General features: G+C 38.9%; 2 protein-coding genes across 8 annotated transcripts in view; one reads left to right on the top strand and one right to left on the bottom strand.

Moving 5' to 3' along the window:
* The window catches only part of PTPN13 (protein tyrosine phosphatase non-receptor type 13), a 230,931-nt gene extending 215,822 nt beyond the window's left edge, over positions 1-15,109 (top strand). For 6 of the 7 annotated variants that reach the window (XM_042984235.1, XM_042984238.1, XM_042984236.1 and 3 more), the window contains 7 exons: positions 1,668-1,774; positions 3,330-3,478; positions 4,945-5,035; positions 7,593-7,930; positions 8,916-9,131; positions 11,587-11,649; positions 14,415-15,109. In XM_042984235.1, coding sequence (XP_042840169.1) covers positions 1,668-1,774; positions 3,330-3,478; positions 4,945-5,035; positions 7,593-7,930; positions 8,916-9,131; positions 11,587-11,649; positions 14,415-14,510 — 1,060 coding nt within the window. In that variant the 3' untranslated portion in view covers positions 14,511-15,109. The remainder of the gene's footprint in view (positions 1-1,667; positions 1,775-3,329; positions 3,479-4,944; positions 5,036-7,592; positions 7,931-8,915; positions 9,132-11,586; positions 11,650-14,414) is intronic. The other variant, XM_042984233.1, reaches the window with a different exon arrangement.
* Positions 15,110-22,138: 7,029 nt separating this feature from the next.
* SLC10A6 (solute carrier family 10 member 6) overlaps positions 22,139-26,175 on the bottom strand; it is a 31,058-nt gene continuing 27,021 nt past the window's right edge. Inside the window, exon 7 of the mRNA XM_007074718.3 lies at positions 22,139-23,323. Within this exon, the coding sequence (XP_007074780.1) occupies positions 23,109-23,323 (215 nt within the window). The 3' untranslated portion in view covers positions 22,139-23,108. The remainder of the gene's footprint in view (positions 23,324-26,175) is intronic.

The following is a 26,175-nucleotide window of genomic DNA, read 5'->3' as shown; positions in this document are numbered from 1 at the left end:
CATGAAGGGCCTTACAACCATCAATATAATTTCTTCCTTAATGTGAACAAAATAATAGTGTATCTTACAATGATGAGTGTCAAAGATTCAAAGAATTGTAATACATAACCTTCAATCTAGCAATTTCATTTCCAAAAAAATGGCTCCCACTACCACATGTGTGCAAAGACATTTCTACAAAAATGTAATTGCAACATCATTTATACTTGTAAAAAAATAATTACACAAAATAAATTAGGGTATACGCCTACAAGCACCCATGAAACACTAAAGCAGCTAATCAAAGGAATGATAAAGGAGGGAATGCCTGACGGAAGGATCTCCAAACTATACCCTTGCAAACAAAATATATTTATTACATGACAAAAGCAACCTCATTGATGCAGAACTTGCAAATTAAATGTTAATTGCAACCCATAATTATCTGGAACAGAGGAAAACATTCACCATAAAAGCAACATAATTGCTACCCCGTTATTGATGTTGTGGGACCATTGTACATGTCTTGTTTTAATGGTCTATACTAATGTTGTTTTGTTCCCCCTGAATATCATAAAATGCAAAAATGTGTTCAGCCTTTTACATTATGCTTTTTCATCTCATTGCTAAACTTTTGTCCTGCCTGGATTCTCTTTTCTAGCCATCCACCCTACCAGCAAGATGGCATCTACTGTGTACCCCTAGAATAATGGGAACTTGTACTGTGTTTTATTACATTACCTGAGTGTCCTGATGCAGAAATGTCCCTCCAGCCTCCACTTGTAGCAAAAGACAGATGTGCATCAACAGAGACTTCTATAAATAAATTAAGATACATCCATATGGTACAATAATAGTAGGTAGCTGTTAAAAAGACACAGAGAGCTCTACTGACACAGTTGTAATTGGTTATCTGTGTTGAAGCGGGCAACAAACCACTTTCTCTGTCTCCAAGGGACGCCTTCAGTCTAACGTCCAAAGACAGGATTTGTTTGAAAATAAATTTTAGACTATATTAAACAATTCTGTACTTCAGTTTAATTTACATCTATCAATAAATCTTAGGACTTGTAGGCTTGGGTTTTTCAAATCAGATCATCTGTTTTTTTGTTTTTTTAATTTTCTTAACATTTACTTATTTTTGAGAGACAGAGAGAGACAGAGCATGAGCAGGGGAGGGGCAGAGAGAGAGGGAGACACAGAATCTGAAGCAGGCTCCAGGCCCTGACCTTTCAACACAGAGCCCGACGTGGGGCTCGAACTCACAAACCACAAGATCATGACCTGAGCCAAAGTCAGATGCTTAACCGACTGAGCTACCCAGGCGCCCCCAGACGATCTGTTTTTAAATATCTTGATAATTGTATAGGAAATAAGGAGTTCAAGGATATTCTTTTTTGAGAGAGAGAGAGAGAGAGAGAGAGCATGCATGTACACATGAGTGGGAGAGGGGCAGAAAGAGAGAGAGAGAGAGTGAAGGAGAGAATCCCAAGAAGGCTCCACACTGTCAGCACAGAGCCCAATGCGGGGCTCAATCCCATGAACCATGAGATCATGAGCTGAGCTGAAACCAAGAGTCGGACACCTAACCGACTGAGCCACTTGGGTGTCCCTCAGGGATATAATATTTAAATGCATTTGGGGGACAAAACTGAAGAAAATATTACAAACGTGTTTTGTTGTCATAGCTTGATTCAAAAGCCACAAGAAAGGAAGACTGATGGTGACAATGAAGTGGCCTGGGCAAGTGATGAATTGCCAATGGAAACAACAAACCTTGAGGATTCCAATAAAGGCAAGAATTTTATAAGCCATTTTTTTCATCAAAAGCAATGGATAAAAAAATAAGTGTTTGAAAATCACAGTTTTCAGAATACAGAGATATGCTATTTCTCTATATGTGTGCATTATTTGGTTCTATACATTAAATGAAATTACATAGGCAAACATCAGCATTCAGTTCTCTAAATAGGTATTTGCACAGTTGGAGGCTAAAATTCTCAGTGGCTTGAAGTAAAACACACAAATAAATGTGTAAATATGTTAATTGGAAACACAAAGTCACAGTTTTGCCAATCTGGAACGAGAAGTCAAGGAGTACATTTAATTTATAATAAAACAGGTAGAATCGCTCAAAGAGGGAAAATTATTACCCTTGAATCTCAGCCTCATTTTTTAAAAGCGAGAGTCAATTGCTGTGTCCTGTTACTGCCTCTGTGACTTTATAACTGAGCCAGTAGAGAAATGAAGCTCTATTCAGTGTTGCATTTCTCTTTTTTTATAGAAGGCAGTGTTACACTAATGCAACAAAAGACATGGTTTTGTAATTTGAAGTGTTAGTTGTTAAAGGAAATTAAAGTAGTTGAATGAACACCTTTTTGATTTATGTGGACTGTTAGTGTCCGTGATGGTGCTTTTGTCAAATCCCGTAGCCCATGCCCATCTCCAGTGTTTGAGCTCCCATCGCCTTTATGCTCAGTTCTGTAAAAGTTTACAACTACTTTCAAGGAGTGAATTCTGTGTTTACAGCTAGCCTTCACCCCACCAGATGTTCCATTTCTTGAGATATTATACAGCCTCCTATGGCCTACAGAGCCTGGCATTATTGTTATCTATGTAGTAACTGTCATCAGAATGCTTTAGTTAACTAATTTACAGGTATGTCTGCAAAGTGACACTTATGCAGACTATAGCAAGAACTCCCTCCTACTTTTTTCCAGGATAACAGTTGCTTTCTGATACAAGTAGTTTCCACAGAGCAGGTACTAAATTACATACATATCTCTTCTAAGACACTGATATCACTTATTTGATAAGCTCCTGAAGACCCCAACGTTTCACTTGTATTGATAAAACTGTCAAATGCCAGAGATACTGGCACTGAGTACCAAGGGTACTTGGTAGAGAGGGTAAGAGAGAGGAGGGTAGAGAGAGGAGACATCAGTGTTTCTAATGCAATGTCCCATTATGAAGAATTTCTGAAGCATCCCACTTCATCTTTTCCCCATGTGCTTGGAAGCTAAAGTGCAAAGCAATAAGAGGGACTAGATACATTCTCATCAAGAAAATAGTGCCATCTGAGTCAAGAGAAGCAAAAAAAAAAAAAAAAAAAAATTCAAACTCTTCTAGAAACTGTAAGTACACAAGAGCCAAGGGCCTTGCCATGGCCAAGATTTTCCTATGTTGATTGTAGGTATCTGCCTACCTGTTCTATTGCCTTATTAATTCTAAAGACTCTTCCTTTGGTAAAAATAGAGGAGGTAAGAACATGCGCAAATCCGTTCCCTTATTGGCTAAATCAATTATGTGGGAATTTTTTTTTAAAACATCGACTGCTGTCTTCCTGTTAGATCATCCGTTTCTGACAAATGAGGAGCTTGCTGCAGTCCCCATCGTCAAAGTGCCCCCCTCCGGTAAATACACCGGTACCAAGTTGAAATCAGTCATTCGAATGTTGCGAGGTTTGTTAGATCAAGGGATTCCTTCTAAGGAGCTGGAGGTAAGTGGCTTCTGCCAGTGATTCTTTATCAAAGTTTTATATGCAGGGTTAGGAGAAATTTTGAAAAGGCCCATTACCTCACAACTCTACTTCCAACTACAAGCACCATCCTGTCCTGTCTAGCAGGAAATTAATTTTTCCAGTTAGGATCCTAATAGTACTGGTTTAAAGAGATCTCTTTAGCTGCTTTGGAGCTTGATAAATCTCCCGAAAGATTACCCTTCCTGCCTCATAGTAGTGATAAAGAGGCTTTTTTTTTCAAGTTAAGTGTCAATTCCAACCATCCACTAAACTTCATAATTAATACACTGTTGATGTAGTTCATTAGCAGTAGTTTCTAGTTTAATACAGCTCCAGAAATATGCCCCTCAGTTCAAAGAGGCAATGGTTCAGAGCCCTTGCTCATGTCATCTTGCTGGCAACATCCATATTTACCATTAGACAAAAGAGGAATGTAGCACCCCTGTGGTTTTGGGGTTTACCTGGCTCATCTCTCTCAAACCATATACTTGCTTTGCCTACTTCCTGAGCTTTTCATAACCACTGAAGTGAAAGGAGCTAACTTCTCCTGAGAGCTTCTGCAATGTGCTAAATGCTTTGTATTAAATACTCACAATAATGTAACTCCCATTAATAGATTTGGAAACAAGCTCACAATAGTTGAGGTATACTCTCCTCCATTTTGCAGAAATGATTTCTTTCTTTAAGGTTTAAATGTCACCACCCCACAGACCTGCCATCACAACCCTTTATAAAGTAAATCTTTATTTTTCTCTAACACAGTAGCTTGTTAAGTTCTTGACACATATATCACAGTATGTTTACTTCTCTACTGCCTCTTTCGCCCAATGGTCTGAAAGCTCTAGGAGAACCAGAATCATATCTTCCTTCTCACTACTGTATTCCCAGCACTTATTACAGTGCCCTGCATCTAGTAGGCATTTTCAATATATATTTGTCAAATGGATGGATGGATGGATGGATGGATGGATGGATGGATGAGTGGATGAAAAGTGACAAAGAGTTGACATTAAAACATAGGACTGTCTAACCACAACTCTACCATAAAGGTTATTCTATGATCCCACAGACAGTATTGTCAAAAAATTCTGCTCCATCTCATTTTTTAAGTGCAAGTTGTTTTTATAAGTTGTTTTTTTCCCTAAAATATAATTACAGACCTTTTTAGACTGAAATGTAAAATTAAGATACAAAGTACAGCCTCACAAAATTAGTTGAGTGACTACAACATGTTAAAGATATTTGCAGAAATATATTTCAAATATCAGATTAATATCGGGATTTTAGGCTTGCTTATCTTGCCAGGACAGATCTATTTCTTAACATTCAGCGTCTGCCCTGATCAGTAGCCAGTTTTGCACCCTGCGTATTTAATGTATTTGCAATTATTACTGAATTCCTGCTTATTTCAACAAATTTAACTTTATTTCCATTTTTGCTTGCAGAATCTTCAAGAATTAAAACCTTTGGATCAGTGTCTAATTGGACAAACTAAGGAAAACAGAAGAAAGAATCGATATAAAAATATACTTCCCTGTAAGTTCCAATTTGGCTTCAAATCAAATGTATGTCTAATATAATTTGAACTGATTGAAAGCTTTTATGCTAGTTTACCTATTTCTCACATAAGTGTGTGTGCGCACACACAAGCACATATTCAGAGATAAGTAACAAATACATTTAGATATAGAATGTGAATTCCTTTTCAAATCATCTATGATATACTGAAAATCACACTGAGGAATCTTAAATATTTCTTCAGACATTTGTGAGTTTTTACAGCATAGTATTAGAAATTAATCAGTGATGCCAAATCAGTAATTTTAAAGTCTTCTTGAAAATATGAAATCAACTTCTGGATGAGTGGTTTCTTAGTTCATGTGTCATGCCAACATCTATTTATTCCACTCACTTTATGGTAGAGAAACGTCTCTGATATATGTGCATGTGGCTGCAGTGGTACCAACGGTGGTACTACCAGGTTGCATTATAGTTTGAACTGTTTCAGGTACAGGAAGGAAAAAAAGCAGTTCCTTTTTACCCACATTTTACCCATTCCACCAATCAACATGTGATTTTTTTAAATTATATGTTTGTAGCCGAAATATCAATGTCTAGCAACTTTTTGTTTTCTTTAGCCATTTCTCATCGTAATGATCAGCCACATATCTATGTATTAGCACATTGGATTCCACCATGTGTGACACAATGAGCCTATCCTCAAGGAAGTCATAAATTCAAAGACCCGTAACGGAGCCAATAGTGACAAATCATGCAATAAATAATAGCTGAATTTTTTCAACCCGAGACAGAAGACACAAAATTTATTTTGGCAAACTTCCTGCGAAAAGTGAATCTTAACATCTTAAAAATTAAATTGAGGGGTGCCTGAGTGGCACAGTCAGTTGGGCATCCGACTCTTGATTTACAGGTCATTATTTCTTTGTGGGATTGAGCTCCACGTCAGGCTCTGCACTGACAGTGTGGAGCCTGCTTGGGATTCTCTCTCTCCCTCTCTTTCTGCATATCCCCCACTCATGTGCGCACGTGCTCTCTCTCAAAATAAACTTAAATAAATACACATGAAATTGATAATGGTTCAGTATAAAGTAGGTGGGAATTATTTCAGGCAAAAAGAAAAAGAAATGGTCAGACTAGTATCTTAAAATCAAATGGAGTAAGCCATGAATCTAAAACTACTGAGTGGATTTATTGCCATGAGTTATGATGTAAAAGTCAAGTAATTGAAGGGCAATTGATGGAGGACTTTGAAACCTATTAATAAAGTCATAATTTGATAATCCTAGAAATTACCAGTTAAATTTATAAATGTTTTAAGTAGAAATGGCTTCTGATGTGTAAGTACATACAAATTAATTATCTTGGATAAGATGGCTTACATATACTTTCACTGGTTTGAAAATTTATATTCTGACTATGAAATTACCATCAGACAAAGACAAGAGCCTACATATCTGGAGAATAAAGTGAGCTACCTTTTGATTTATTGTGTTTATAGTTGGCTGCTGATTTAAAAGAACATAATTTAATTAGATGAGCAAGAGGTAATTATGCCAATTATACTTATAATAAGTACTTTAGTAAACTCAGTATAATATTAATATTTGTTTCATGAAATAATCTTTTGGCATTGTCATTCATTAAATTCAGTCTTATTGTCATCATTAAGATAAGGATGGATAAGAAATAGTAAAGTTAAGTTTGTTTCTCTAGGAACTTGTTAAGAAGTTCTAAATGTATTAATTTATAAATTTCAGTTTTTCAGCCAAATCTATGTACATAATATCTAATTGTCTGTCAAACTCATTGAGTTGACATCTTAGATATACTTGTAATGAGTGAAATGGGTAAATATACAATGATTTGGCTATACTATAATTTGAAAATATGCTTTTATTAAAATGTGTTTTTGACTTCATTTATGGCTCTGAGAAATTTCTCATAATCTTTGAGTGACCCTGTTTGTAAGGCTCTTGTTTAAAAATGCATGATACAGGGGTGCCTGGGTGGCTCAGTCAGTTAAGTGTCGGACTCATGATCTTACGGTTCACGAGATCGAGCCTGTGTTGGGCTCTGAGCTGACAGTATAGAGCCTGCTTGGAATTCTTTCTCTCCTCTCTTTCTGCCCCTCTCCCACTTGAGCTTGCAAGCATACACAGTCTATCTCTCTTCAAATAATTTTAAAACCTTGAAAAAAAAAGAAATAGAACAAATTCTTTAAAAAATAAATAGAGTGGCTCAGTCAGTTAAGCATCTGACTCTTGATTACTGCTCAGGTCATGAGCTCATGGTTGGTGAGTTTAAGCTCTGCATTGAGCTCTGTGTTGACAGTGTGAAGTCTGCTTGGGCTTCTTTCTTTCTCTCTGCCACTCCCCACTTGTGTGTTCTGTCACTGTCTTGCTCTCTCTCTTTCAAAATAAATAAACAGAAAGAAAGAAAGAAAGAAAGAAAGAAAGAAAGAAAGAAAGAAAGAAAGAAAGAAAGAAAGAGAAAGAGAGGAAGGAAGGAAGGAAGGAAAAGAAAGAAAAATGCATGATACAGATGGCTCTGTTTTGTGGTGGAAAATTCACAGATGACGCCACAAGAGTGCCTCTTGGAGATGAAGGTGGATATATCAACGCCAGCTTCATTAAGATACCAGTGGGAAAAGAAGAGTTTGTTTACATTGCCTGCCAAGGACCTCTCCCTACAACTGTTGGAGATTTCTGGCAGATGATTTGGGAACAAAAATCCACAGTGATAGCCATGATGACCCAAGAAGTAGAAGGGGAAAAAATCAAATGCCAGCGCTATTGGCCTAATATCCTGGGCAAAACAACCATGGTCAGTGACAGGCTTCGGCTGGCTCTTGTGAGAATGCAGCAGCTGAAGGGCTTTGTCGTCAGGGCAATGGCCCTAGAAGATATTCAGGTAAGCAAATTAAATCTTTCCATCTCCCAAGGCTTATCTCCTACTTGGAATGTAGGCCTAGATTCTTTCTTTGATAGCATCAGTGTATTCCTAAATGAAAGCCAGCAACTTCTGGGTTCCCATTTCAGTGGCACTAATGTCACCCATTATTTTTTATTTAATATAAACTTAAATGTGACCCTCTTCATGACTTCTACCAAGCCGTTTCCTCCAGTATGTACTGTATTAGAATGAAAATGAGAACACAGGACTCTTAAGGTGACCATCTATCATCCTTTGCATAGTGATACAACAGAATGGCTCGAAGCTATGTGCTGGAAATGTTTTGGTTTTTTTTTTTAAGGTCAAACCTCTCAGTACAGTGAGTAAAACTTTTTAAAAAATCTCTAAGTATCAAGTACTCCCCCATAAACAACATATTTAGTTTACTTGCTAATGAGGAAATACTAATGTTGATGGTGCTGTGGAAAAAACCCTAAAGGAGTTGACGAAGCCATAGGGATGGGGGAGGGTAGATTTCAGTCAGAAAGAGCAAGTGCAGAGGCCCTAGGCTTGAACTGTGCCTTAGTGTTTTTAAAGAGCCGCAGAGAGGTCTCTGTGGCCATAAGGAGCAGGTTAGGTCTGAGAGTAGCTGGGCCAAATTTTGTAAGGCAATTAAGCCATTGCAATGACTTTGGCTTTTATGCAGAGTGAGTTAAAAGTGCAGTCATTTAGAAAAGGTTGTTATTCACATCAAAATGTAATTTGCTTTTAGGATTTCCAAAAAGTAGTTTTTACCAGTATTTAAAATGTGGATTTAGCAACCTCCTTGATAAAGACCCTCCATGTGTTGTTTGATAGAGTCTTTTTGTCTCTTTCACCTTTCCTTTCATCCAATCCAATGGGCAAGTCAAAATTTGAAAGAACAGTATATTATTAAGAATTAAAACTTATGTGTGAACAATACAGTATGCCTTTATCTATTTCTTTTGTTGTACAATTTCAGACAGGAGAGACGCGGCATATTTCTCATCTGAATTTCACTGCCTGGCCAGACCACGATACACCTTCTCAGCCAGACGACTTGCTCACTTTTATCTCTTACATGAGACACATTCATAAATCGGGCCCAATCATCACACACTGCAGTGCTGGCATTGGACGTTCAGGGACCCTGATATGCATAGATGTGGTTTTAGGATTAATCAGCCAAGATCTTGACGTGAGTACAAGATATAGGCTGAAACTAGGGCCACCTGAGTGGCTCAGTTTGTTAAGCATCTGTCTCTTGATTTCAGCTCAGGTCTCATGGTCATGATTTTACAGTCATGAGATCAAGCCCCATGTCAGGCTCTGCACTGGGTGTGGAGCCTACTTAAGATTCTCTCTCTCTCTCTCTCTCTCTCTCTCTCTCTCTCTCTCTCTCTCTCTCCCTCTGCCCTTTCCTCACTTGTGCTCACTCTGTCTCTCTCTGAAAAAAAAAAAAAAAAGTTATAGGCTGAACTAGCATTTGACCAGAACTAATGGTAAAATCTAATTTTTAATAGTGTGATATAATCTTGGAATTTTTTATTTAGCAGTTTCTATAAATCTCTCAATTTTCTTACTTCATCAAATTATAATTTAGTAAATGTTGTTCAAAACTACCCAGATCATAATCAAGAAGAAATAATACTTCAAATTTATATTTGATTTTTTGTTTTGTTGTTGTTGTTGTTTTTATTTTTTATTTATTTTTTGGGAGAGCGCAAGCAGGGGAGGGGCAGAGAGAGAGGGACAGAGGATCTGAAGCGGGCCTAGCACTGACAGGCTGACAGCAGTGAGCCAGTACAGGGCTCGAACTCATGATTCATGAGATCATGACCTGAGCTGAAGGTCGCTCAGCTGACTGAGCCACCCAGGTGCCCCAAATTTATATTTGTTTTACTGGTTTTAACTGTGCTCAAAAGTCCCTTATGCACTATTGCATGTTACTCTTTATAGTCTGTAGGCTTGTATAAGATAAAGTCAGTGTCACCATCATACTTAGGAATAGAAATATTGAAGCACTGGGGCTGGTTCAGTTGGTAGAGCAAGCAACTCTTTATCTTGGGGTCCTAAGTTCAAGCCTTACATTGAGTTCGAGCTTACTTTATATATATATATACATATGTGTGTGTGTGTGTGTGTATATATATATATATATATATATATACATACACACACACACACATATGTATATATACATATATACATATATGTATATATGTATACATATATTTTGTGCATATATATATATATATATGCACAAAAGAAAGTATATTGGGGCACCTGAGTGGCTCAGTCGGTTAAGCATCCAACTTTGACTCAGGTCATGATCTCTCAGTTCATGAGTTCAAGCCCTGCGTCAGAGTCTGTGCTGACAGCTCAGAGCCTGGAGCCTGCTTCAGATTCTGTGTCTCCCACTCTCTCTGCCCCTCCCCTACTCTCTCTTTCTCTCTCTCTCTCAAAAATAAACATTAAAAAACAATTTTTTAAAAAAAGACATTCTTTTTTTGTTACTGTTACCTGTAGGTGGAAAATGTATTTAATATTTTAATATTTATTTAATATAAATAATATATTTATTTTAAATATTTTAATATTTATTAAAACATTTAAATTATATTAAATATAATAACTATTATTATAAGTTTATATTTAATAATTTATATTATATTATATATATTATATAAATTTAATAATATATTTATATTAAATTATAAATTTAATTTATAAATAAATTAAATAAAAATAAATAAAATATTTAAATTTATATTAATATTAATATATTAATATTTATTTTAAATATTTTGATATTTAAAAATATTAGTAAACAAAATTACTGATTACAATCTTATTAAAATTAAATTAGTATAAACCTTACTTACAATGTTAGAACATCTTACTGTATATAAGCAATTAAAATCATCATGTCTTAAAGAATTTTGGTTAAAAGCAGTTCTGTCTTGCTCTTCACACAGTATTGTATCTACCATTAATGATTTAAGTGGAACAAAACAAAACAGTCTATTTCTCCCTTGTTTCAAACTGCTAACATCAGTGAAAATAAAAAGATCAGGAATTTCATTCTGAAAAGCAAACTGCAGGAAAAATAGCTTGCCTTGTGTTTTTTTAAGGGTGATATGAGGGGGCACCTGAGTGGCTCAGTCAGTTTAAGCATCCGATTTTGACTCGGGTCATGATCTCACGGTTTGTGGATTCAAGCCCCGCATCAGGCTCTGTGCTGACAGCTGAGAGCCTGGAGCCTGCTTCAGATTCTGTGTCTCCCTCTCTCTCTGTCCCTTCCTCATTTGTGCTCTCACTCTCTCTCAAAAATAAATAAACTCAAAAAAAAATTTTTTTTAATAAAATAAATGGTGATATTAGAAATAAGTCAAATTCCAGAGGGAAGACAATTTCTGTTTGGGACTTTCAAATAAAACAACTTCCCCTAATTCTTACAAAGAACATAAATAAAATTATGAAATGATGGCAGAGTTAGTCCATTGACTTATTTTGTCTGGAACAATTTCCCAAAGCTGCTATAAGGGGAAGGAGAATGAGATATAGAAATCTATAGAAGTCCTTCCTCTGTGAACCTTTGGGGTTCAGATTCGGTGACACTTTCTCTAACGGATAGCCATTTCCTTTGGCAGTTTGACATCTCTGACCTCGTGCGCTGCATGAGACTGCAAAGACATGGGATGGTTCAGACAGAGGTGAGTCTTGGTGTCTTCTAATTAGGATTTTCATGAGGATTCGGATCTTTTCAGAGTTCTGGTTAAACCATTTCTCTTCTTAATGGGCCTTCACATTATTCCTTAAAACCAAACATCTGTGGTAGTGAGGGACTGTTTTTTTTTTTCTTTAAGCATGAGGACTAATTCAGAAAAAAATGAAAATATTTAAATTTTGCCTTTTAATTTTTTAAAAAATGAAGAAAAAGGGAGTGCCTGGGTGGCTTAGTCAGTTGAGCATCCAACTCTTGATTCTTCTTGGGTTGAGATCCCAGGGTTGTGGGATCAAGCCCTGCATCTGGTTCCATGCTGAACATGGAGGCTGCTTGGGCTTCTCGCTCTCACTCTCGCTCTCACTCTCGCTCTTGCTCTCACTCTCACTCTCTCCCCCTCTCCTCCCTCCCTCCCCATCTGCCCCCCCCCCCACACCCTGGTGGCTCAATTGGTTAAGCATCCAACTTCAGCTCAGGTCATGATCTCATAGCTCGTGGGTTCAAACCCCATGTCGGGCTCTGTGATAACATCTCAGAGCCTGGAACCTGCTTCGGATTCTGTGTCTCCCTCTCTCTCTGCCCCACCCCCACTCATGTTCTGTCTCTCTCCATCTCTTAAAAATAAGTAAACATTAAAATAAATATTTTTAATAAAAATACTTTTTTTTTTTTTTTTAGTTTTTTAAAAATGAGTGCATCTGCACTGCAAAGAACAGGGGGGCATGTTGGGGCAACAATTGGGGATGGTACCAAATAGCATATAATTAGTGGCATTCTTTCCGCATTTCCAACTTAAAGATGTTAAAGGTAACATTCTTGCTACAGAAATTCCCTGAGAGGGAATGGATTCAGCAGCACTGAGCAGAAGGCCAGAAGGCAGGCTGGAGTTGCTTAGCTTGGACAAGGCACTCTTGGGGGAGAGTGAATGTGTGGATCTGTATCTCCTGTTTTGATCATGTTCATTTCAAACGATGATAACAAACCATGCGTTATATCACCCACTGACCTACAGACTTGTATCTTTCCAAGAACTGCATTATGTAGATTATCTGTCTGTTCTGAGCAGTTCCACTATTCTTATTGTTTGTATTGTAGGGAGGGATATGGAAGCTTTTTATATGTCTGTAAGTTCACATTTCTCTTCCTCCTGAAGAATATAAAAGTTTATGACTATCTTTAAAATTAAAGTTTGCCTGCCTTCCATTCATGTACACTTTTAATTCAAGTTAAATCTCCTAAATATTAAGCTGATACACATTTTTTAGGTAAAGAGAACCTACTGATCTGAATAAGTTCTTTATACCCAGGAAATTCATTCACTCAACAGACACTTATTTACTGAGTGTCTGCTGTGGACCAGGCATGCTTCTAGGTACTTGGAGCACATCTGTGAATGACACAAAGATCCCTGCTAGAATAGCAAAGATCTTCTCAAGGGGTGGTGAGGAGGAAGACAGATATTAGGCACACTAAGTAAGTTACCTAAGATCTTTGAAAGCAATAAGTACTTTAGAGGGGAAAAAAAATAGATCAGGGCAAAGAGGAAGCATGGCTGGGAGAGGTGCTTTCAATAGGGGGCAGCACTGAGAAAGTGACACTGGAGCCAAGATCTGAAGGAAGGGCAGTGCGGGTCATTGGCTATCTGACAGTAAGAGCATTTCAGGCAGACAGAACCACCCATGTGGAGATCTGAGGCAGGAGCAGGTCTTGCATGTTTAAACATGGCCATGGCTGGTGTGGCTGAGGTGGAAAAGGGAAGTGACAGGACCAGGGCCTGGGCTTTCTTCTGAGTGATGTGGACTGACCTGATCTGAGTCACATTTTAAAGGTCCTCTCTGGCTACTGTGCTAAAACAATACGGGATTTGGGGAGGAGGCTACAGGGTTAGAAGCAGGTAGGTCCATTAGGTGGCAGGTGTGGTGCAGACTGGAGTGGTGGATATAGGGGGAAGGGGGCATCATGGGAAATAGGTTTGTTAACGGTTTGTTTGTGGCGTGCGAGAAAGTCAAAGATGAACTTGTGCAAAATGTGGGGAAGTCAAAGTACAGAGAAGCAAAAAGGAAACGAAAGGGTGACTTGTATTCCTACTCTCCAGAATTGTCAACATTTTAGGGAACGTTCTTTCATTCTTTAGTCCAAACAAGTGCACAGGCATGACTGCTTTGAATGAGTTTCAACTGTAGTTGTTTTATTACTTTCCATTTAGTATATCGTGAATTAATTCCTTGTATAACAAGAAAACTCAGATCACTGCACCATCAACTAAACAGAGAGTAATTTCACCAAAAAAAAAAAAAAAAAAAGTTAATTTCGAAAGACTTTGATTCTTTGATTTCCATATTCTTTTGTTCCAAATATTTCAAGAAAATTATTTTGTGTGGTGTCTTGGGTTTTGACATTTCAGAACATCAAGATGAGCTCAATAAACTCTACAGGAAATTTTGTAGGAAGTTTATTTTTCCCTTATAAAAGCAAATCATAAATATTACCAAAACACAAAACATAAAAGTGGCGTACCACAGACAATTTCGGTTGGGACTCTGGGATATTTCCACCCCCAAGGCTTTTCCCCTCCTCGTTTTGTCCATCCAGTTTCAGCTTCTTATAATTTTTATGATACTGCACAATTCTATGTCCTGCGTCTTAATAGTAACTATAACAAAATTCTCCATATTTCCAAAATTACTCATGACGTATCTATTTCACATTATAAATCTAGAATCTGTCTCTTTTTTTTTTCTCTTTTGGCCATAGGATCAGTATATTTTCTGCTATCAGGTCATCCTTTATGTTCTGACGCGTCTTCAAGCTAAAGAAGAGCAAACAGAACAGCCACAGCTTCTGAAATAACAGGAAAAGAACAGCCTTCTGGATGCTTCTTCATCTCTCCCCCAACCTCCAGCAGATTTTCCTGCTCCCTGTTTAAAATAATGATCACAGGGCCGCAAGTCCATACAACATTATTATGCTTATTCTCCTCTACCTTAGAGGGGCATTCTTCACAACAACGATGGTGAAATGCTGTATTTTTACAGCTACTTCAGCCTGTGATGATAATTTAAAATTTTTTAGCACTAACTGAACAATGCAGATCTTAGCGATGATTAAGGCAGCCTTTGATTATAGTTGACATTGTTACAAAGACACACACACCAAGTCTATTTTTAATGCACCAATCTTGTTGATAGCAAAATTCTTTTCCAGTATTTTAATAGAGTTATTTTATAGGAGATACTTGAAACCAGTATTTAAGCTTTAAATGACAGTAATATTGGAATAGAAAAACGTAGCAAATGTTTACTGTATCAGTTTCTGATGTTTACTATATAGAATTTCCTATAATATATTTATATACTTTTTCATGAAAATGGAGTTATCAGATACATTTGTAACTGCATTATCTGTTATGCTTCATCTCACTCTGTAAATAAAAATACATCTTAAAAATATGAGCAAGCCAAAGTGTGTGCGGACAAATTCAACATTTTCAGTGTGTTATTTCTTAACACCCAGGCACTGGGGAGACAAGAACTTCTGGACCCCAACTTCCCATCTCCCCAACTTGGCCCCAGGCGTGCCGGCCCCAGGGACCAAGAGTGGTGTTAGAAACCCTGCTGGATCTTCATCAGGGTCTGACGTGAGGGTCATGTCCTGACCGACAGTAGCTAAGACATTCAGTCTCCCTTCCTTCCGCCTCGCTGTGAGTGGTGCCAGCTTACTGTGCCTCATACATAAATCAGAATACTTTCAAGTTCTAATTGTGGTAAAACTCAGAATATCTAAGCTGACAAGGGGTAATCAAGGAAAACAATATCACATTTCCTGGGAGGTTATATTTGGTTCTGCCTGAAGGGAAAGAGATCTGCCTCAAAGAGCCTGCTTCTGATTCTCAGTACCGACCGCTGCGCGTCCCTCAGTCCTAATTCTGTCAGCAGTTTTCCATTCAGCTGTGAGTGATGACATCTCGAAACCTGGGACACTGCTCCGTTCATCCTCATGGGACTAACCAGTTCTGAACTAGTCAACTTGAATTTCTGATCTCACCCAAGTGCAACGATTGGATGGAAACTAATCCTGAGTATCTGAGGCTGTTTGAAGGCAGAAGACACCAGGGTCTGCACAGAGGGCCACAGTGTTACAGTTGACTCCCCACCTGGTCGGAAGTAGTTACAAATCTGGCAACAGAAGCATCCACGCCACCATTCCTACCTCAGAGCAGTTTTTATAGGGGCACCTGGGTGGCTCAGTCAGTGGAGTGTCGGACTCTTGGTTTTGGCTCAGGTCATGATCTCACAGTTCGTGAGATTGAGCCCCACATCGGGCTCTGTGCTGACAACATGGAGCCTGCTTGGGATTCTCTCTCTCTCTCTCTCTCTCTCTCTCTCTGTGCCTCCTCTGTGCACTTTCTCTCTACCTGTCTTTCTCCCTCAAAATAAATAATAAAATTTAAATTTAAAAAAAAAAAAAGAACAGGTTTTGTAGATTGCATTGTAGCTGAAGACTTCATTTGGGAGAAAAGGGTTCTATTGCTTTAAAAGATATTTGGAAACCTCTGTTCTGAGTGAGTTGGAATCCTGAGGCCTTGTTTTCCTGTCATAAGCACAGGAAACCAGGCCAGCAGGGCTCTGGGAGGCAGTACAGCTGGAGATGATTAGCTATCATCTGAAGTCAACAGAGATGGGAGAGCGGAAAGCTGAAGAAGGATCCTTTTCTGGAAAGAATGTAGCTAGGAGATGGAAACTGTGGCAAGAAAATGTGGTTTCAGTTTACAACCCCTGAATGGAAACTTCATTATAGTAAACATGTTACTGCTCTCATCTGGGCCCTGGCTCCCACTGCCATAGAATGGAAGGAGACCTTTGCTAGGGCCACTCTGGTTAGAAAGCATGGCAATGCCACAGAGCCAGAGTGGCACATGAAGGCACTCAAATATCGAATGAATAAACACCACTTGGCTCTTAACACACATTAGGTACCTAAGCACTATAAAATATACACCAGAACATAATGGCTCAAACATAATAGAAGCTTGCTTCTCATTTCCTTAACAGTGCTGGGCAGGTAAACAACTAAGCAAGATAGCTCTCTCCAGTGTGCAGGAACCCAGGTTGACAGAGGTTCTGCAGTCAACACACAACTTCCAAGGTCATCCTGGGAATTGTCTCCATTCCCCCAGCCAGAAAGGGGAAAGAGCATAGAGGACCACCTGTGGGGGATTTTAGGAGCTGGGCAGGCCTAGAAGCAAGGTACAACATTGCCTCTCATTCCCTCAGCCAGAACTGGCCAAACGCTGCCCCTGAGTACTAGGAAGCTGGGAAACGAGTTGGCCGAACAGCTGTTCCCCATGATAACTCTATGCTACAGAAGGGGAAGCACAGGTTGTGATGGAATCTGTGTGTAAAACTAAAGTATATTGTAAAAGAACGGTATCTTGGGCCACCTGGGTCACTCAGTCGGTTAAACATCCAATTCTCGATTTCAGCTCCTGTCGCGATCCCAGGGTCTGAGATCAAGCCCTACATCAGACTGTGCTAAGCACGGAGCCTGCTTAAGATTCTTTCTCTCCCTTTGTCCCTCCCCTGTTCACGCCTTCTCCCTCTCTCTCTAAAATAATAAGAAAAACTAAAAATTTTAAAATTTTTGTGAAAAGAATTGTATCTTAAGTATAGTCTTAAGCATTGCAAGATTAGAAACAGCACTTATCTGGGGCACGCGGGTGGCTCAGTGGGTTAAGCATCCGTCTCTCAGTTTCAGCTCAGGTCATGATCTCACAGCTTCGTGGGTGTGAGCCCCACATCGGGCTCTCTGCTGGCAGCGTGGAGCCTGCTTGGGATTCTCTCTCTCCTTCTCTCTCTCTGCCCCTCCCCCTCTTGGGCTATCTCTCAGAATGAATAAACTTATAAAAACAAAAACGCATTTATCCCCAAATCACAACTTTGGTAAATGTCATTGATAAAAGTATTTCTGAATTACGTTCAAAGGAGAAAAATGACTATTGAGAAAAAATCAGGTGTTCACATCTATGGTTCCAGATAGCCTGCTTGATCTCTTGCTTTTAAAATGACAAGTTATCAGGGTGTCTGGGTGGCTCAGTCGGTTAAGCATCTGACTTTGACTCAGGTCATGATCTCATGGTTTGTGAGTTTGAGCCCCACATTGGGCTCTGTGCTAACAGCTCACGGCCTGGAGCCTGCTTCAGATTCTGTGTCTCCCTCTCTCTGCCCCTCCTCCACTTGTGCTCTGTCTCTCAAAAATAAATAATGAAAAAAAATTTTTTTAGTGATTATCTAAGTGCAATCTGATAGATTCAAGAAATTAGGGGCGCCTGGGTGGCTTGGTCGGTTAAGCATCCGACTTCAGCTCAGGTCATGATCTCACGGTCCGTGAGTTCGAGCCCTGCGTCAGGCTCTGTGCTGACAGCTCAGAGCCTGGGGCCTGTTTCAGATTCTGTGTCTCCCTCTCTCTCTGCCCCTCCCCTGTTCATGCTCTGTCTCAAAAATAAATAAACGTTTAAAAAAAAAAAAAAAGAAAGAAATTAAAAGAACAGTTCACCAAAGCTATCCTCTGGTGACAGATGCCTTGACAGTGAAAGAATGTGTTTCCATTTTACATTAATTCAGAAATATTTAAGGTTCTTTGTTATGGTGGAGATAAATGTAACAAATTATGCATTGACCTGCATAATATTTTAAAGTCAATGTAAATTGTAACATATTAACTTGGAATTACATTTGACTGCAAGTTGTCAAAAGCTAGCCAAACAAGCTTCTACAAATCAGAGATTTCTGTCCTTAAGAAAACAAATTCAAGGGGTTCCTGGGTAGTTCAGTCAATTGAGTGTCTGACTCTTGGTTTCAGCTCACGTCATGATCTCACAGTTCGTGAGTTCAAGCCCTGCATTGGGCTCTGTGCTAACAGCACAGAGCCTGCTAGGGATTCTCTGCCCCTCCCCTGCTCACTCTCTCTCTCAAAATAAATAAATAAACATTAAAAATTAACTTAAAAATTCAAAAGTAGGCAGTTGCTGGCATTGATTCTATATAGTTCAAGAATGCCAACAGATACATAGTTATCCTGACCTTTGCTTCGCTGTCTGGAAATGGCTGCTTCAGCTCCAGCTACTTTATCCATATTCTAGGAACGAAATAGTATTGACAAGGAGAAAGAGTCCATCAGTCCCTCTGGCAAGAAAGCAAAATTTTCCAAAAATCACAAGCAGACTTCACTCCTATCTTATTAGCAAGAACTGTGTCACATGACCATCTCCAACTTCAAGAAAGCTATTTTCAGCTACATATCGCTTCCCTGAACAAAATCTTCGTTCTGTTAAGAAGGACAAAGGAAACAATACCTATATGGTAGCAGTGTGTGCCTTTCCAGTTCTCCCAGTTTCCACCATTCCTTAGTAGCTAACACGGTGTCCATCTTCTAAGATCTCCCTGACCCCAGAGGTATCTGAATTTATAGCTGTTGAAAATTCACAGACCAGAAGTATTTGAAAGTGATCTTCAGGGGGGACTGGGCGGCTCACTTGGTTAAGCATCCGACTCTTGATTTTGGCTCTGGTCATGTTCTCATGGTTTGTGGGATTGAGCCCTGCATCGAGCTCTGCACTGACAGCATGCAGCCTGCTTGCAATTCTCTCTCTGCCCCTCCCCCATCAATAAACATTTTTAAAGACATTCATACTATTTTTTTTTTAATGTTTATTCATTTTTGAGAGACAGAGTACTAGCCGTGGGGCGGGGGTGGGGGGGCAGGTAGAGGGCAGCAGAGAGAAAGAGAGGGAAGACACAGAATCTGAAGCAGGCTCTAGGCTCTGAGTTGTCAGCATAATGTGGGGCTGGAACCCATGAACCGTGAGATCATGACCTGAGCCAAAGTTGGACGCTTAACGGACAGAACCACCTAGGTGCCCCAATAAACATTTTTCTTAAAGTAGTCTCCAGCTTCATGGGTTTAGAAACCTAATTATATCCATTCACGCAAAATTCAGTATATTCTAGAGATCATGCTAAGCAAATCTCAGGATGCCTGCTGATAAGTCATGTTGCCAGTTTTTTAGCTTAGCTCTATCCAGCCGAATAAGTGATCGTTCAGGTTGGGCTCCTCCAGGTGGGCAAAGTACACACAAAGGCTGGTCAGAAGGTTGCTTAGAGGCTATGACCCATTGAACTGTGTTAGGCCAAACTACCCTTTGTACTCCAGGATGAATTATGACTGCACAAGGAAGGGAAAGGTTCACAACACTCACTGAGCACTTCCCATGTATTAAACCAGGTATTTTCAAGGTGTTTAGGGTTGAATGTTACCACCCTTTTCAAGAGAGGAAACTGAAGTTCCGAGGGACCGTCACGGGCCCGGTGTTGCCCAAATAACAGAGCTGGAATTCAATGTGAAGTTGGCCTGACTTCATCCCACTACTCCCAAGGCGTCCTAGCTTTTTAAGTGGAACAAAGCAAGTGGCCCTGGCAAAGCCATGTGCTTCCCACTGTGCTGTGCTGCCTCAAGTATCCAGCGGCTCTTTTCAGGACATAGAGCTGGACTCATTCTGCTTGGCATAGTTCTCTGGCCCCACTGCTGAGCTTTATATAGGCACTGGCTTTCATGAACCCATAATTATTTAAATCAGTTAAATAATTAAATCAGTTAGAATACAATTTATTCAGTTAGAGCCTTTTTTTATTTATTTTTTTTATTTTTTTTATTTTTTGTAGTTACATTCTTCATGCTAAAGGTAACTGTAGCCTCCAGGACAACATGACCGTTTCCAGTTCTCAGTGACACGTTTACAAACCGTTTCTGGAGATGGCAGTCTTCTGATGGGACTACTTTCAGACCCTTACATTGATTTGTGTCATGTCTGTCTTAAGTGATGGCTTTTGGTGGTCTTATCCCCATACCAGTCCTGACTATTGTAAATACTGACCACATACTTAATGCTTTTGGAACAGAGCATTGGATTTCACCACTTCGTGTTAGATGCCTAGGTAGAGAAACAATTTACAAATTCATTGTCTATGGATTCTTTAAAATTCATGTTAATGCTCGTTTTAGGACAGGGAATCTCTGTGAATGCCCAACTCCACTGACTGTGTTCATTGCAAGGATCTAGTCCCACTGAAGTGTGAACCATGCCAGCAGGAATCCTTCCTGCCTCGTTACTGCCCCATGTCCCAAGTGCCTGTACACAGCACAGACTAGCTTCTCAACACCTAAACATTTATCAGGTGGATAAATGGAAATCCTCACGTAGTAAAGCAGCAGTTGAGAATTAACAAACATGTCAGTCTGCATAGTTCTTTTCCGTGTAAATATACCTGTGACACTGAGGCTCTTTCTGTACTATCACAAAGATGTTCTTGGAGCACCTCGGTGGCACAGTCGGTTGAGCATCTGACTTGGCCTCAGGTCATGGTCTCATGGTCTGTGAGTTTGAGCCCCGCATCGGGCTCTGTGCTGACAGCTCAGAGCCTGGAGCCTGCTGTAGATTCTGTGTCTCCCTCTCTCTCTGCCCCTCCCCCACTCGTGCTCTGTCTCTTTCTGTCTCAAAAATAAAGGTTTAAAAAAAATTTTTTTTAAGATGTTCTTAATTGTCATGAGAATACCTTAATAATCGTTATCATTATATTAACCTACAAGCTCTGGGGAATGCTTACAAAATAAAATTGCCAAGCACTAAATCTCAGACAATATACTTTCTCACACATTTCAAACCTTACAAATAAGAATAGACAGAGAAAAATGGAACTAAATACAGCCCCAACAAACACACATTATATAGGAAATTATGTGAGAAAGGTGGCATTTCGAATCAGTGGAGAAAAGATGAATGGTTCAATATATGATGTTGGAGCAGTTAGTCATAAAAAAAAATGTAGATTCTTAACACACCATACAAAAACGTAAATTCAAAATGGAATAAACATGTTTAGCTCATACAAGTAATAGAAAAATATTTGGGAAATATTTTTAATAATGTCAGAATAAAGGAGGAAGGGTTTTACCTACTCCCAGACAGCACACACAGCAGATGGTAAATACAGGTACAAACCCCCAAATAGAACACATTGCAAAGGGGCTAAATACGTTCTCAAAAAGAAATACTATCATAATTCACAATCCTCACAAAGACAGAACATTTGACAGATATCAAGGTCAAAAAAACATTTTTCAATAGACTAATAAACTAAATATATAAAAAAATATAAAACTTCCATACAGCAAAAGACATAGAAAAACAAAAGCTAAAAGATTAAAAGTGGGCAAAATGTTGACATAATAGGTCAAGGTGTCACTATCCATGATGTGCTACAATGTTATCAATCAAAAAGGAAAAATTATAATAGTAAGGCAGGCAAAGGACCTGAATAGGCAAGTGGTCATGGAAAATACTCTAATTCACTTATCATTTTTTAAACGCAATTGTAAATGAGATATTTTCACAAATCAGAACTGATCATTCTTTAGACTGGTGCAACCATGGGAAAGCCAGGCCCACTCAGTCACTTCTTACATCACCAGAGAGCAGCCTGACCAATATCTTAATATGCACCTGGCCTGGCTGTTCAAGTCATAGGAAGTAATCCTCCAAAAACGCTCGCACAGCAGTACGGGTGTTCGTAGCAGCATTAGAATACCAGTGGATTGAAAGCTATCTAAATGTCCACAAATAAGGAATGGTTAAATAAATTACAGTACTTCTATGCAATGGAACACTTCTATGAAGCCACGGTTCTAAAGAATGAGGTAGGTCAACAATGACTGACATGTAAAGATGCTCCATAATGCATCATTGATTTATGAAATAGTACATATGGAATGATCTCAATCTATGGAATGTTTCTTAAAATGATATATAAGCAAAAAGTGTTTATATATTGTGCCTATCATTAGGGACTGAAAATATGGGGCATTCACATTTTAACCACAAGTGGTCGTTAAATTCCCTCTAAACTTATTTTGCATCTACAGTCCCAAAAGATTTCCAAGCCCTAAAAAAAATTATTATTATTTGAGAAATGGCCTCATTTTTTATGGGAACTATATGCTTCCTCCCCAGTGCTCCAAAGAACCTGTCCAAAAATCAAGTGGGTCCAGACTCTGTTCTTTCCCTGCTGCAGGCAGTGGAATCTCCTCTACAGAGTCCTAGGTCTCAGGAAAATTAAGATCCAGGATGACTTTGCATAACAGTGTTACTCTTCACTACGTGGGAAGACAAGAACACACAGCAGCAGCTAGTAAATATATTGTGCAAACCCCCAAAAGACTCCCGGAAATAGGCAGAATACATTCTCAAAAATGGATCCTATGACAGTTCACAAACCACATGAAAATATAAATATCCAATATTCCCATAGGCCCTGCCAATGAGATCCAAACATCAGTTCTGCACTGTCTTTACTGGCCACTGAGGAAGATGGAGACCAGTCAGGCCAGCAACCCTTACTAGGTACCAGAAGAGATGTGGCCAGGTGGCTCAAGGGTTGTGTGGAGATCCATCGGCATTGATGGCCCAGAAGTTATGGTGACTTCCTCATTCACCTCCAAAAAAGCACCAGTCTCTTTGGGAGAAGTGGATTTCTTGTTATGGCAGCCTTCTTCACAACGTGTGTTCTTTTTTCTGTGTTCATTCTTCAATCTCCTCTTGTACATCTTGTATGCTAGGTGTTAAAACATACAAGTACTAAAACATCACTTAGCAAACACTGTAATGTAGTGATATTGTGTACTTGTCAATACTTTGGGGCTGTGTTTGCTTTGGGCCATATATGTGAAAATACACAGGAAAAAGAAGGAGAAAAAGAAAGGAAAAGAGATGGAAACAGGGGGTTCTGGTTCAAGGAGGCAACATAAGTAGATTCTGAACTCTCCTCCTCCCATAGACATGCTAAATGTCTCTGGGAAAAAGCCCAAACACTGTCAAAACAACCCCACTGCATCAGACAAATGAGAGAGAAACCACATGGGAATGAGTAGGAAAGGTCAAGTTATAATCTTGTCAGAAACCCCACCCAGAACCCACCCCCCCCCAGAAGCCCCACCCCAGACAGGGCCACCAAAATCAGGAGGGAACTCAACACATGGAGCTTCTCCCTCAGGAACAAAGGACTCATACCCAACATCAGGTACCCCAACTTTTAAGACAGTCACCTGAGAGATGAGCTCCCAAAACATCTGGCTTTTAAGACCAACAGGTCTGGTACCCATGAGAACCACAGGGCTGTGCTGAATGGAGGAACTGTATGCCGACTCACCTGCCCCAGGGCCCAGCCCAGAAGCAGCCCTTTGAAAAGTGCCCAGAACTTTATGTGGAAGAGATTCATTTCTTCATTTTACAGCATCAGACTGAGAGGCAGGAAGAGAAACAGACATCCAGGTCCAGAAAGAGAATTTCAAATAAGACAAACTCAAAGAGAGCTATACCAAGACACATTATAATTAAAATGTCTAAAGTTAAAGACAAGGAAAGAATCATAAAGGTGGCAAGAGAAAACAACTTGTTACACATAGAGGAACCCCCTCTGAGGGTTGGCAGATTTTTCAGCAGAAACTTTGCAGACCAGAAGGAGTGGCATGATACATTCAAAGTGCTGGAAAAAAAACAAAAACAAAACAAAAAACTCCCAACCAGGAACACCCTACTCACCAAACTTATCATTCAGAAGCAGAGGTGAAATAAAGAGTTTCCAAACAAGCAAAAGCTAAAGAGTTCATCAACACTTACAACTAATGTTAAAGGGTCTTTTTTAAGCTGAAAAGATAGGGTGCTAACTAGTAACAAAAATATATATGAAAGTATATATGAAAGTATAGATCTCACTGGTAAAGGTAAATATATAGAAAGGTAGTGAATTAATCACTTATAAAGTTAGTATGAAGGTTAAATGACAAAAGTAGTAAATATAATTATAGCCACAATAATTAGTTAAGAAATATACAAAATAAAAAAAATGTAACATGTGACATCAGAAACATAAAACATGAAAGGGGATAAAAATGTATGGCCTTTGAATGTGTTCAAACTTAGGTTGTTACCAACTTAAAATAGACTATTTTTTTTTTTGAAAATTTATTTTTGAGAGAGAGAGACAGAGCACAAGTAGGGGAGGGGCAGAGAGAGAGGGAGACACAGAATTGGAAGCAGGCTTCAGACTCCTAGCTGTCAGCACAGAGCCCGACAGGGGTTGAACTCATGAACAGCGAGATCACGATCTGAGCCAAAGTCAGACGGTTAACCAACTGAGCCACCCAGGCATCTCTAGACCATTATAAATACAAGTTGTTAAATGTAAGCCTCATGGTAACCACCAAGAAGAAACCTTTAGCATATACACAAAAGATGAGAAAGGAGTCTAAGTACACCACTGAAAAAAGCCATCAAACCACAAAGGAAGAGAACAAAAGAAGAAAGGAACAGAGAGGAAATATAAAACAGCTAGAAAACAATGAATGTCAATGTCAGTAAGTACATACCTATTAATAATTACTTTAAATGTAAATGGACTAAATTCTCCAAAAAAAGACACAGAGTGGCTGAATGGATTGAAAAACAAGATCCAGAGCACCTGAGTGGCTCAGTTGGTTAAGCATCCAACTTCAGCTCGGGTCATGATTTTGCGGGTTCATGAATACAAGCCCCACATCAGGCTCTCTGTTGTCAGCATGGACCCCACTTTGGATCCTCTGTCTTTCTCTCTCTGCCCTTTCCTCAGTCTCTCTCAAAAATAAGTAAACATTAAAAATAAATAAATAAATAAATAAATAAACAAACATTTAAACAAACATTAAAAACATATTTAAAACATAAAAAAACTATAAAAAAAAAAAAACAAGACCCATCTCTATGCTGCCTACAAGAGACTCACTTCAAATGTAACGATACACACAGAGTGAAAGTGAAGGGATGGAGAAACATGTTTCATGCAAACAAAAAACAAAAGAAAGCTGAAGTAGCTATACTCATATCAGGTAAAATAAACTTTAAAACAACAACTGTAAAGACAGACAAGGACATTAAATAGTGACAAAGGGGTCAATCCAACAAGAGGAGATAACATTTATAAATATATATGCACACAACATAGAAGCACCTAAATATATAAAGCAAATATTAACAGACTGAAAGAGAGAAATTATCAGCAATATAATAACAATATGGGACTTTGACACCCACTCACATAAATGGTTAGAATGTCCAGAGAAAAAATCAAATAAGAAAACATTGGCCTTAAGTGACACATGAAACCAGATGATGTCAACAGACATATACAGAACATTCCATCCAAAAGCAACAATACATATTCTTCTCAAGAGTAGATAGAACAGTCCAGGACAGATCATATGTTAGGCCACAAACGTCTTAATAAATTTAAGATTGAAATCATATCTAATATCTTTTCTGACCACAGTGGCATGAAACTAGAAATTAACTGCAAGAAGACTGGAAAATTCACAAATACGTGGACACTAAACAACATGCTACTGAACAACCAGTGGATCAACAAAGAAATCA

Source organism: Panthera tigris, chromosome B1, assembly GCF_018350195.1.
Source record: "Panthera tigris isolate Pti1 chromosome B1, P.tigris_Pti1_mat1.1, whole genome shotgun sequence".
NCBI lineage: Eukaryota > Metazoa > Chordata > Mammalia > Carnivora > Felidae > Panthera > Panthera tigris.
The sequence above is the reverse complement of the archived record's forward strand: the minus strand, read 5'-3'. Positions and strand labels throughout refer to the sequence as shown.